At 37.7% G+C, this 14,342-nt stretch overlaps 1 protein-coding gene across 3 annotated transcripts in view; it reads right to left on the bottom strand.

Moving 5' to 3' along the window:
- LOC149192927 (uncharacterized) overlaps positions 1-14,342 on the bottom strand; it is a 250,441-nt gene that overhangs the window by 62,747 nt on the left and 173,352 nt on the right. For 2 of the 3 annotated variants that reach the window (XM_089404741.1, XM_089404743.1), the window contains exons 8-10: positions 3,442-5,757; positions 3,078-3,300; positions 2,912-2,995 (exon numbers count right to left, since the gene is read on the bottom strand). In XM_089404741.1, coding sequence (XP_089260867.1) covers positions 2,912-2,995; positions 3,078-3,300; positions 3,442-5,757 — 2,623 coding nt within the window. The remainder of the gene's footprint in view (positions 1-2,911; positions 2,996-3,077; positions 3,301-3,441; positions 5,758-14,342) is intronic. The other variant, XM_089404742.1, reaches the window with a different exon arrangement.

Here is a 14,342-nt window from a genome sequence, read left to right as displayed (position 1 = left end):
TTTTCCTGTTGAATGTGGCCAAATATGCTTTTATCTTTCTTTTTAGCTGCATCAACCTCCGGGCTTCATTCCAGGCCATGATCCAAGGTGTGGGCAAGGGGAAGGGGCAAGTTAACCCTATGTGGACCCAGTGGAGGAATGTGGACCCAGGTGGGAGAAATGATGAATGGGGTAATAATGAGTGGAAAGAGGGTAATATAAGTGGATAAAGGAGTGGGACCACACAACCAAAATTGGGGTTTCCCGTGAAATACCATCCCTAAATCCAAATGGTTAGTAAAAGAGATCCCACGGGACTAAGATGCAAGGTTAATATCCAAAAGGGGGCTAGGAGACAAGGGCACAAACCTAACCCATTCTTTCCGCCAGATCCCCCCATTAATCCATGCCCAGAAGTGTCCATAATAAGAAAACTACAATACTCAATTACCAAATGACAAGGCATACCTTTAAGTTTGGGGGTCCCACCTTCAAATATACGATCATGACAGAGATGGGCGAGGGACCACATGGTTGGCTCAGGTGGTGGAGAAATGGCACAATGAGCTAGTTGGTGGCTGCAAGGGGTTGTTGCCTACTGGCTAAGGACCATCTTGGAGAAAACATTTCTCCTAGGGATATCACTAACAAAATGGTGGGTCACAATACTCATAGCAGTAGTGATGTCATCCTCCTTGAACTTTGTTTTTCTTGCTTAATCTTTGGGTTTAACAACCTTCCCTTTCAAAATGTCCAAATCGTTGTTCTTGGTAAAAGAATATCTATTCTAACTTTCCAATATCTGAAGTTTAATGCTCCCTCTAGCTTGTTTTCATATTTCAGAGAGGAAGCCATAGAAACCAATCTACAAGGACTTGAATAAAATGTTCTCTAGGATTTTGTCAAGGTGATCTCTGATACCATGTTGATTTTCTTAGTGCAATTAGGGTTAGCACAATATTTCTGAGATTCTGATAATTACTTTGATGTAGATCTTCTTTTAACTTATTCCAATATATCATTTAGCAATTATACTTCAAAAATTCAAGCATAAAGAACAATAGAATAGTAGAGGTCACAACACACAAAAGAAGACAAGATTTACCCTGCGAAAACACACAAAGGGGAAAAACCCAGAACCCTTTTTCAATAGAGAAATTATTCTTGTTCAATGAGAGACACACCTAGACCTATGGTCAAACCTAGTCTTCTCCTCCAAGTCAAGTCACCCAATCTGATCTAGTAATTCGTTTTCCTTGTCTGACCTAGAATTTCGGTCCTCCTGCAATTGCTAGCTGCCCCAGAAATTTTGGCCCTGCAATAGTTGCCCCAATTACCCAGAAATTTCAACCCCCTACAACAGTGCCCCAGAAAAATGCGAACCACCTAGACCTATGGTCAAACCTAGTCTTCTCCTCCAAGTCAAGTCACCCAATCTGATCTAGCAATTCGTTCTCTCTGTCTGAAACAGAATTTCCGTCCTCCTGCAATTGCCAGTTGCCCCAGAAATTTTGGCCCTGCAATAGTTGCCCCAGTTACCCAAAAATTTCAGCCCCATACAACAGTGCCCGAGAAAAATGCGAACCACAGAGAGAATAGCCAATCCACATGTGCAGGATTCAAGAGAGAGAATTCATCCTATTCATACTTCTTGTCCTTCACTTGCTTTCCTGAAAACTATCTTGTGTGAGAGAGATCGAATGCCCAAGTGGAGGAGGAGGTGTTGCCTTTATATAGTGATATGTCTAGCTCAAATGGGTGTCTTTTGGAGCTAGAGTCGACTTGACTTGTAGGGAAGCCGACTTGTCACTTTTGGAGCCAAAATTTACATTTCAAACATTCAAATTTTCATCTTTAAAAAGTTGCAATGGGACTTTGACTAAAAATATTTTTTCATTTGACTCTAGCATTTATAAATATGCTTTACAATGATAAATACAAATACAGCAAGTGACCAAATATACATTATGAAGACCGACCATAGTTACAAATTCAACAATGGTGAAATGGTATGTTTTTGTTCGTAGAAGATATTTGTTAAATACGTATAATTGTGCCAAAACCCAGCTAGTTCCCCATCCTTTTTCCTTTGACTCTAGCATTTATAAATATGCTTTACAATGATAAATACAAATACATCAAGTGACCAAATATACATTATGAAGACCGACCATAGTTACAAATTCAACAATGGTGAAATGGTATGTTTTTGTTCGTAGAAGATATTTGTTAAATACGTATAATTGTGCCAAAACCCAGCTAGTTCCTCATCCTGACCAAATTTTGGCACACGCCTCTAGACCTTGAGTGGATTTAGACATGCACTTGGACATAAAACTTAATACATACATAGACATCCATATAAATACTACTATGAGTTGACATGCTTTATTCAAATTGTGTTACTTTTGAAATAGAGTGGAATACTGATAACATAGCAATTCATACTGACAATATCAAAAAATATTGCAAGTAGATTGAATTCCCATGGCATAACAAGCATATAGCACAATTCAGAACAAGATAATTTCAACTACAATGTAAAATCAAGAATTTAATTAGGCCCAGAAAGGGGTAGGGACGAGAAGCCATCCAGATTCTGAAAAAAAACATCAAGGAACCTAAAAACCATCAAAGAATGTCTTGGCTCAGAATCATTAGACAAACAAGGAATCTATGCAAATATTAGGAATTGATTGAATAAACTTCTCATTTTATTTATCATAAAAACCGGATTCTCCTATCCTTTAATTTTGTACAATGTACTTCTTGTAAAAAACTATTACCCATCTTTTATTTTGACAATCTATGGATCCAACTAGCCAATGTGCATTATAAGACATCTAATATGACATTTGATCTTTGGATATAAATTGAACGAACTGTATGTAAAAATATTGACCCTGTTGAAGTTGAAAATATGCACACTTACAATATTACTCAAGTTTGCTTTGCATGCACGACATGTCCAGCCACTCTTAGGTATCTTAGACACCCCATAACAAGCTTGGTGAACCTGATTTCAAAATTCAAAATATGAACATGAAGATGCAAGGTTCATTGAAATCTACCAAATCAAAAACCAAATCTCTACAAACCTTGATCATACAATGTCCGCATTGTACTATGCGATTGATACCTTCCTCTTTTGAGTCTCCACAAACACAACATGGCACATCTGCCTCAAAGTTTGAGCCAGGATGTGCATTTTCAGTTCTAGACCTTTTTCGTGGAGGATTATTATCATGTTTTCCTACAAAAATGTGGCTGTTGCTTCTCTTATTTATTTTGGCAGTTTTGCAACCTGATTTCACAGCAAGGCTGCAACAATGCAATTTATGTCTATTAGCTATGGTGCCCACATAAGACTATCTAAATCATTATAAAGACATATACCAAGAATGTTATCAATATTCTTTTGCAAATACTTTTCGAACTTCAACATAGTTGAAGATCAAATACCTTATATCACTTATTTCAGACCATTTATCTGAATGTTCCCTAGATTTGTCAGCATTCTTTAGCCGCTTCTGTTTGCCCAAAACTTTAGAAGCCAGATCATCAAGGACCTTGGTTTCCTTCTTGTCAACCATGCTTCTCATATTTAAGCCTTTCCCTGTAGCTATTTTTTCAAAAGAACTTAATGGCTTCTCTATAGGACTAGTTTCATTCTTGGAAATATTATGTTTTTCCTTTACCAGTGGTACAAATATGGATTGAGATCCACTTTCTGGAGCAGAAAATTTTGATCTTAAACCACCACACTGGGGCACAATGTCCAACGATAAAGGGGGGTTTTCAGAGAACCAAGTTCTAGCACCTGCAGAAGTTGTTGTATTAGGTTTTGGGAAATGGCCCTTGGTCTTACATTTGAATCGCACTCTTAGTGTTCGTTCACCTCGAGGAACTGAGAAATGATTAATATTAAACTCACCTCCAATGGAATTTGATGGATCAATATGGCACACACTCTTCGACTGTGCTGCTGCACCAGGAATAGAACATCTAGTTAATTTATTTTGCGGCATACTCTTTCCAGTTAACTCCCAAAGACTGCGCTTTCGAATTTCCCTGGCATTCACCAAGCCACTGTACTCTTTCCTGTCAGATTTAGGATTAATCTCAATAGAATCCTTTAATGTTTCTGGCAACTCATTGGCCAATCTCCTTTTCAATAAAGAATACTTCCCCAGTTTTCCTCCACTTTTGTTCAAAGTCAAATTACCAGCTCCAGCAATAGATGACTGTTTCAATTTTTCTCTATCTTTACAATCTAAATGACTTTCAGGTTGATTTAATATTGAACGAAGGGAGACCATTTTGGTAGTCTTTGATGTTGGCTTGCTGTTTACAGCTCTTATGGAAGTCAAACATTGAGCAAGTTTTGTTTTATCTTCAGGAAACCCAACATCATCATTTCTCAGAGATGGTTTCTTCCCAGAACCAATTGTCTCACATTTAGACACCATTCTTGAACCTGCCCTCTCAATGTCTTGTTCAATGCCATCCACTGGATACTGTTTTGCTTTTCCCTGCACCGAGGCTTGCCGTATTCGAATCACAAGCTTATCACCCTTGAACTGTATTTGTTGCACTGACTCCTCCTTCCTTCTATCTTCTTGAAAATCTTGTGTATCTGGCTTATATTGTAAAGGATTCCTAGATACCAATACTGATCGTTTTCTCTTTAAACTTGATCCCCTTGTAGGAGTAGAAGAAACACTTGCTGTACCACACTGCATTTCAATTGGTTTCATAACTTGAGCAGAAGGAAGGAAGGTACTGTCTGGGCACTTTGCATGGTTTAAGGATAAAGACATTTTATTGTTATTCTCTACAGTAGTTGCAGTAGCATCCAATCGCTTCCATTTCATTGTCCTCCGCTTTTTTTCTAGCTTGCCACTTCTTGCAATAGTCTGAACGCCACGTTCTTTCTCAGCTAAACTGCATGTGGCAGCACTAGATAGTCTCTTTAATCTGAGTGAACTCCTAACCTTGGATGCATCATTCACATCACTTGTTGATGGATATGGTAATGTGGGGGATGAACACAATAACTTTTTATTCCTATTAACAGATGCAAGCTTTCTTCTTGTCCACACACCAGTATCTATTGCATCAGAAGAACAACACTTACCTATGCCTGATCCTTCATCAACAATATCTGTACGCATCAGTTTCTTGCCTCCAGAATCTACATTACAAATCTCATCATTGATCACATGACCAGCATCTGAGAATTCACTCAAAACATTTTCAGAACCTTTCGAACAAACATTAGAGAGGTGCTGTTTCTTCTTAGGAGATCCTGTCGAAATAACACTTCTTATAGAACCTTTTGCAGCCGTATCTGCAAGATGATCTTCAACTGTTTCCCTGCTATCCATGTTATTTAAAGGACTTTCATCATGCATAAGACCAGCTTCTGCTACAACGTTGTCATCGTCTTCTTTCCACTGAAACGATTGACAAGTAGTATTCATAATATCATGTCTCACAACATTTTGATCTTGTTGAGTAACTCCTTTTTCTGTCCCACTGTCATTCTCTCCAACAGATACAACCACAGCAGAGTTGGTCCCTAATGCAACGCTTGTAGCAGTTTCCTTTGACTCAGTAATAGGAACATCAGCTCTGGAAGCCTCCTTAGATTCAGAAGACTCTGGCTCTCCTGACTGTCCCACTTTTTCTGAAGCAATATCACGGTTTGAGTCCTTCTGTTCCAGAATACTTGGCTCTCCGTCAGGATCACTGAGACATTGTGAAAGTCTTGTAACTCTGTTAGACAAGAAAAATACAGTTAGCCTCAACAGGATTGTTATTGAGCAGTGGCTTAACTAAAAATCACACACAACATTAAAGCAGCACTGCAATAATTTTGGTTTTGAGCCAGTGAGTGTCAGGGCTTAAACATGACATAACAACGTTTGGAACATATCTCAAGCTTATCCAATGAGATATATAACACAAGATGCAATTTCGTCAAGAACAAAATGAAGAAACCTTTTATTATCAGAAAATAAGGCAATATAATTAAACATTCTAGCAATAATTATCCTGCACTGAGATGCATAAGGTCAAATACTATAGAAGACTCTGTATTTTGATTGTAATTTAGCTTGTGCACAATCTTGCATTGCAACAAGTAAAAGGAAATTTGGAATAATAATATGCTGCCATTGTCGCCATAGTAATATAGTTTGAGTGATCTCCTGTACTAAGTAGTTAGAGAGAAACATGAAGAAAGCAGAGAAAAGAATAGTAGGATAAAATCCATATGACTATGGAAGGTATGAACTGTTCAAAATAGCAACAATTGAAATATGTTCTATTGATATTCCATGTGTTGTTAAAAATTTTCGGAAAAAACTGTGTATAAAGTTTCCCTTGTCCAACGTTTTTTAACATGAACTACTGTGAAAGTCTACATTCTCTTATTCCATGTGTTATTTCCAGAGGATAATCTCCAGACACCAAAGAGACAACACACATGCACAGAAAGGCTCGAAGAATAACCACTGCCATAGCATTCCATGTATCTGTCATAGAATGTTCATGACAGTTGATATTCCATGAAGACAGGTAGAAGGTTGAAGTACAATGCCCAAACAACTTTGCAATGGCCTTGAATACAAATATTTCTGCAAAAACAGAATTAGCTTTCTATATTCTCGAAGTATTAAATGTTATCTTAATTCACAGAAAAGCAAAGAAGTAGTTTAGTGAGAAAAGCACATCAAGATAAATCTACAAGTGTGACGTTGGCCCACTTATAGCAGGCCAACAAGGTATGGACCCACATTAAATTGCTACATGGGTGACCTACAGTGAATTTCCAGGCTGACCACAACAGGAACTAACTAACTAACTATATATATATATATATATATATATATAGAGAGAGAGAGAGAGAGAGAGCATGGAGTGAAAATAGGAGAGCCATTTCCCAAAAAAACGCAAGAGTGGAGCGTCACAGGAGAGTTGTTTTGTATATAATATATATTCTTATACATTATAGTGCATCTATAGCCAAAAAAAAGGTGCAGAATATATGAAAACATGCATATATGCAATACTTGTAAATTAAAACTACATTATTATTAAGTTAGAAATGGCATCCATAGTAACTTAATGATTAATCATTCAAGCATAAACCATTAGCAGTTAAAAACATAATGATTTTTTAACCATAAAATAGGAAGTCTACCATTCATCTACGGATGAAATAAGCTATCTGCCAGTTGTCAACATAACCAAAGAGTTGTGCTTACAAAATAAGCCATCTGCATAAGTTCTATAATTGATAATTGAACTGAAGTGTGAAGACCATGAAGTCCAAGACTCCAAAACACTAAACTGAGCTAAAGTCCATGACATATGAAGTTGTCAAAAAAGGGGAAACAATTATACTAATGTTTAATTGTGTTTCCCTCCTCTTTGCACCCACATAATTTTGCGGTGAACATTCTGTTAGAAAATCAGAAAGGCAGAAAGATTTTCTTTTATATAGATAATTACTTCTGACTTTCTTATTTTCATGTTCTTCTTTATCTTTTAGTTCATCAAGCAATTACCAAAACAACAGCACAAAGATCACAGACACCAGATATAGGCGGACAGCCAGGGCAAAACCCTATCTAGGGGAAAACCCAGTCAACAACTCTTCCTTAATAACTTCACGAGATAATCCAAGACTCTTGACCTAGACACAGACTTCCTCCACACCAAGTCAGCATTTTCTTCCTTCTGTAGATGATAACCCTTTCAACAATAACTTTGACCTAGCAGCAACAACTTGTAGCAGCAACAGAACTTCAATCCAGCAATAACTTCAACCCAGCAGTTAGCCCGGCAACAACTTCGACCGAACAGTTAGCCCAGCAACAACTTCGATCCAGTAGCAGCACTTCGACCCTCCAGTAATAGACCAAAAAATCCACACGTGTGAGAGAGAGATGACCCAAAAACTTTGATCTTGATCATTCCAGCATTTCTCCTTCTCTTCTTGGAATTTTGCACTTCTTCTGCCTCTTTCTCTTAGATATCGAACTTGTGAGTGAGATGTGTCCAAATGAATTCGAACTGCTTCAATATATAGGCTTCTAGTGAGGTCGAATTACCCAGTTTGAGGCCAACTTGATCTCCTTGAGGCCGACTTGGTGTGGAGGTGACAAATGGCCTATTTGACTCAATATTAAAACTTTTTACATGATTCAAAAGCCCAAGAAGAGTCTCTTTAAATGGACAATGACTCTAATGACTCAGAATAAATCCTAGAAGTCCTCATTGGGGACTTTGACCTAAAGCATGATGACCCAAGCATGAAACCCATGCTTTAATAAGTCATAATAATGATAATAAAAAAAATATTTTTCATTCTTTTGATAAATACATTTCATAGTGACTCAAATACAATTTATGAAGACCGAACCTAGTTACATTCTTCAACACCTTCACCTAAGAGAGTAGTTGAAGCTAGGGGTCAGTGTGAAGATGACACTAAACATGAAGCTACTGCTACTGTGTGAAAATTCGCTTGAAACGTAGCAACTAGAAATTATTCTTCTAACTAGTTAATTATTATGCAGTTTATTTGTTGTGACAAACAACAAATAATTCACACTGTAATTTCTTCACCATAAAAAAAAAGTATAGCCGAAGCAAAATAAGAACTGAGAAATGCTAGCACACACATAAAAAATGACACAATTATTTTTCGACATTTGTCCCCGAAAAAACTCAATGTGGGAAAATCGGTGCAGCAACTGAGGGTTTTTATTATTATGCAACAGTGAAATTCTGAGTACAATAAATATGGATGCCCAATTGGCTATCCAATCTAAGAGAAATACTGGCAAAATCGCTTGAGGGAATTTACCCTCCACGAGCAATCTCAAGTCAATCCAGCCACTCGAACTGGCTCTCCAACTGCCTCTACGCAAGATCTGCATCACCTTTGCGCAAACCTAAATCATATTGGCTCGAAGCTACCTTAAATCAGCTTCTGACTGACAATTGCTGGTTTGGAAGCCTCTAAATTGGCCCTTTGAAAATATTCCCAACCACTAGCACCTAAAAGTTGAAACTACCACTGCTCCAGCAAAATTGAATGCCCTCTTTGAGGCTCTGCGCAACCTCTTCGAGAAATAAATTTGGCCTTCTCTCTTGGCCTCTCCACACCTAGAAAACTTCTTCTGGATCATTGTCTCTACTCCTCTAGCTCTACATCGTCTCTCTGGCTCAAACTCTGTTGCTGGCTAGCTTGAACTGCCTGAGGAACTCGCACTATTGGCTCTCACTCTGTGTTTTTCCATCTACCCATCAACCTCTTGTTATAATCTCCAGTTGGAACTCTAATGGCCAAGATTAAAACTTAATCGATGGTCAAGATTATCTCTAAGTTGATTCATGTGAGTTTCTAGAGAAATCTCACCTTTCTCAATTAATTACTATTAATCAACCAATTTTCTAAGTTTGACTTAGGAAAATTTTAAATGATGGGCAATTAATTTAATTGAGCTATCTCTAGGTGGAATTTCCAGAAACAATTTTTGGATTTTGAAGAACTCATGTGTTTTAGCCTCCCCAAAAATTTTGAGACTAGAACACCATTCGATGCTACAAAAAACTAACATGTTGGAGTCCTCGTCAAGATGACCATAGCACTAGATGGGGATAGCATCTCACCACAATCATCATATTCGAAAATAGCATTCTCCAATAGCTCCAAAACTAATGCTACATCCATTGAATTATCCTCCTCAAAAAATTTGTCCCCAGACTTGTATGCTTTAACCATCCCGAATTCCTCACAATAATGGGATAACAATTGCAAGTCGTAGTGAACATAAGCCAAAGCTCTCTGACCAAATTACATTCAACCTATTTCTTATGACATGATGGATGAATGTTGAAACTATAGGTGCCCCAACACCTCTATATGGAAGAAGTGCTCACTACCAATGAAAGCACCTACATCGCCAAACATTGTAGCTATTGAGTGAAACAACCATGCATGTTACAGCACTCGCGAGTGTTCAAATTTCCCTTGTACCCTAGATCTGGACTATGTCTAAACTTGATCATAAACACATTAAAGATACACAACACTAAAAGCGCTTTGCATAGTGGAATAACAGCAATGAAATCAATTAAGTACATACATTTATATGGCGCAAATCTCGACCTTTATTAGTCCATTAATAAAAAATCATTAGGGCTCCCATACCAAGGATCATGGCCCTTCAAGTCTCTGATACAACTAGTATACATAGTATACAATTAGGGCTTGAGACCTATTCCATTAGATCTACAATCTACCGAACAAAATACAGAGACAAGTCTTGACTTGCCTGCTAAAGACAGTCCTTTGTCCTCAGTCCTTTTAGTCATCCTGTCAACTGCTCTTTTGCTTGTTCTTTGCCTCCAAGATCACACAGAGAACAACTCCTTTTGTCCTCAGTCTACATGCTACTATAGACTCTCATTCTACTAGATCTGCTTCTTTAGATCACAGATCTGACATTCTTCTTGCAAATCTAACCCTCCAGCACTCAGATCTAAACTTCCAACATTTAGATATGACTTTCTTCTTGTAGATCTGACTTTCTTCTTGCTATTACAACTCCTCTCAAACAGATATGCGGCTAGATAATTTAGACTCCCTCTCTCCACAAGTGAAAGTCCTTCTCCACTTGTGTGTCTAGGCCTCTCCTTTGGCCCCTTATTTATACTTTTGTGTAAGTGATCTTTGAGGTTTTCCTTGTCCATCAAGAAACCCCTATTTTACCACTCAACAACAAATTAGATTAAACAATTAATTAATTTGGGTCTCAAAACCACAACTTTAGGTCAAAACCCCAACCACTTAGGTACTTTTCCAAACCAACTAACTTTTGGAGGGTTTTCACCACTCATAAATACCATTCGAGCCACCCAATTTCCAACACTCCCTCTTAGTGAGGAAGGTATTTCCTTCACACCTTGAAATCTCTAGCCCCATGACTTTCATTACATACCCATGACTATCATCGCATGATTCATGACTTTCCCTTGCATGGCAATGACTGTTCTCACAGGTGCCACGTCTTCTTTTGTACTAGGCCTAGCTTTATCTTGCATGGTGCATGACAGTCCTCACATTAAACATGACTTTTCCTTGGATCGCCATGAGTTCTCAAATGGTTCGTGATTGTCCTCGCATGGGCTGAAAACTTCATTCTCTCGCTTCAACCTAAAGCTTTAACTTCAATTGGGCAATTGACATTCCTTCACAATCTCCCTCTAAAGCTAGACTTCCTTTGAGCCTACACAACCTCCACTGGCTCACTCTACTTTCCCTCTTGGAAAGTGTTGCTATTGAAATTGTGTCCTTTCAAAGTCAGTCCAGAGTTGCGGTTGAACACTGGGTCTAATCAACTCTAGACCACCACAATTGAACTCAACATTCTATGTTGTTACAATCACTTTAGCCCTAAGTTGCAGGAAACGTTGGAGAAGGGTCCGTTTCTGGCCGGAAACGAAACGGAAACGAGGAAGCTCGTACCGTACGACCTGGAAACACGTTTCCGGCCATACTGGCCACATTTCCTCGTGGAGGAAACGTGGCCAGTACGACCGGAAATGCGTTTCCAGGTCGTACGACGGAGTTTCCTCTTCTAAATTGACTTTTTCTTGTATTTTTATTTTTTATTTTTTCACTTCTAATTTTTTATCGGGCGACTAAAATATCTTCTGGATGCCTCTCAAGTTATAAAAAAAGAGGATTTTTTTTAGTGGGGCAACCTAATGTTCAAACCTATGGCCCTAGTGTTGATATGCAGTTCATGGTAATGTTAAATTCTTAAAGTAAAAGTGACATTCTCCTTTATTTTTCATTTTAATCCTTCTACTTAAATTTTTAACATTACCATGAAATGACTCAGGATGTTTGAGAGTGGTTTCGTCGTCATTGGATTTCATATGGAGAAAGTAGAATTTTAGATCTCACTCAAAATCCAGCAAACTTATCTATTTTTTAGGATTTCAGGATTGGGGGGATTGCAATGTTTCCGTTGGATTTTGTCATGTACTAGGGTATGGAACTTGTATTTAATCAAGAGAACCAAGCCCTCTATGCAGGGGAGACTCCCAATAATCAAGAGCACGTAGGATACTAGGGTATGGAACTTGTATTTAATCAAGAGCACTAAAGTCGTTCGACTATGTAGGAGGAGACTCCCAATCAAGCACGAGACAAGAAATTAGAAATTTCTCGTGGCTGATTTTGGATATTGCTATTTTCATTATGTGATCATTCATGAGTAAATGTGATGTAAATTTAGAGACTTATAGTTTATGCATTGACAATTTAATCATAATGTAATAAATTAGAATGTATCATATATGCTTTATGATTGCACATATTTCTTAAATGTCCTAATAAATAAATAAATAAATAAATATATATATATATATATATATATATATATATATATATATATATATATATATATATATATATATTGTGTTTCCCCGTTTCCAAAATTTGGGGGGGTCACGTTTCGTACCCGTGCCCATTTCGGAAACTTGTACTCGTTTCCCCGTTTCATGCAACTTAGCTTTAGCCCAATTATTTTCTTCCATTACCAATCACTTTCAAATCAATTTAATCTTCCAGTAACAAATAGCAATTGTAGACAGAACAGTAAGTGCAATGTACAATAGAATACAATCAAGAGCAATACGAAACACAAGATTTGGTCAAAGACCAGGGAAACCCTTTCAAATTCTTCTTATTAAATTGTCATAAAATGTTCAGCAGAGAGATACAATGAAGTAAAAGTCAAATCTTTGACTATCCAAGAGATCAACCAACCAATATTCAGTAAATGAGCTTCAAAGTCAAATTTGGTGAACAAGTCAAAGTCTGCAGTTCTGTCAAAGTCAAAAACAATCCAATATGCCCTAACCAGTCCTGAAGTCAATGATCAAACTCCTCCAAAAGAGCTCAGTCAACAGTCAAAATATTCGGCCATCCAAGCTAGTCAAATCTCAGTCGAAAAGTGTGGAAAAAGTCACGATAAAATCGGTAATCTCCGATTTTTTGGTCTAGACAATTTTATTAGCCAATTCTTTGGTGATTTTTTCGAAAATTGTGATTTTATCGAAAAAATCGGGATGTTATCAGGAGTTGATCGAAAAACTCGTGAAGCCTACCCAGGTCGCAGATAAGTGAGGCAAAAGGTCAAAAATCACACTCATTTTTCACTCTTCTTTCTACCATTCGTCACTATGGAGAAAGGAGGTGTTTGCCACTGCCCAAGAGGAGGAGATTTACTAGTTTTGTGGTGTGGATTTGAAGATTTGCCCACTACTCAACGTGAGAGACTCAAGGTGCCGATTTGTTGCTGCCATGCATGTATTTTAATTTCTCTCTCAGTCTTTGTTACACAAATGGCTTCTTAAATCTTTCTATTAGTTTGTTTTAGCTTATTTTTCTTAGAAGTTTGAATCAAAACATTGTTTAGAATCTAGATTGAATCAAAACTTCAAAATGTTTAGATTATTTACATGTTTCAAGAATCCAATACTCAAACCCTTGTTTAGTGAATTTGAGTGTGTTCAAGTGAGTGAGAGAGGCAATTAAAATTTAAAATTAATAATTACAATTGTGTTTGCTTCATATGTGATGGGAAATTTATAAAAATTTTCATTTTTTTTTGTGCCCTAGGTTCAAATTCAAGTTCAAAGTTTCAAACAAAATGTCGAGGAATTTGGACCCTGTGTGGAATATGGTGAACCTGATCCTATACCCGACAGTGGGCGTTCAATAAACAATATTTGACTTGCAAGTTGTGTGGCAAGCATATGTCAGGGGGTGTCAACAAATTAAAATTCCATCTAGGGCAAATTTCGAGGCCAAATATAGAACTTTGCCAAAATCCAAGTCCAGAAATCCTCTGACAGACCATTAAATCATTGATTAATAAAGAGGAGGGCAAAGACAACAGGGCAGCGATAAAAAGAAAACTTGTAGGGGCCTCAAGAGTGGGGGGAAGTGAGAGTGGTTCTTCGACATCACATTCCACACCCACATGGCCCAACCCCTCAGCTTTCTCATCTCTTTTTGTTCCTAGAACCACACCTGGTGCACAGCCTGGCATCAAATCAACACATAAAAAAAGGAAAAGGCAGAAATTGACAGGTTGGTTAGTAAGTGTCTTCTATGGAGTGATGTTCCTTTCAACATTGCCAGGACCAACCCATTCTACCAACCTATGTTTGATGTTGTTGTTGTTGTTGGCCCAGGAAACAAAGCCCCTACCTATGCAAAGTTGAGAGGGCTTCTTCTTCAAAATGAAAAGGTTGATTCAACTGCTAGA

Source organism: Pinus tabuliformis, chromosome 2_2, assembly GCF_031772625.1.
Source record: "Pinus tabuliformis cultivar Carrire ecotype Pingquan chromosome 2_2, CPIR1, whole genome shotgun sequence".
In the NCBI taxonomy this organism is placed as follows: Eukaryota; Viridiplantae; Streptophyta; class Pinopsida; order Pinales; family Pinaceae; genus Pinus; species Pinus tabuliformis.
This window is presented reverse-complemented; position numbering and strand designations above follow the sequence as displayed.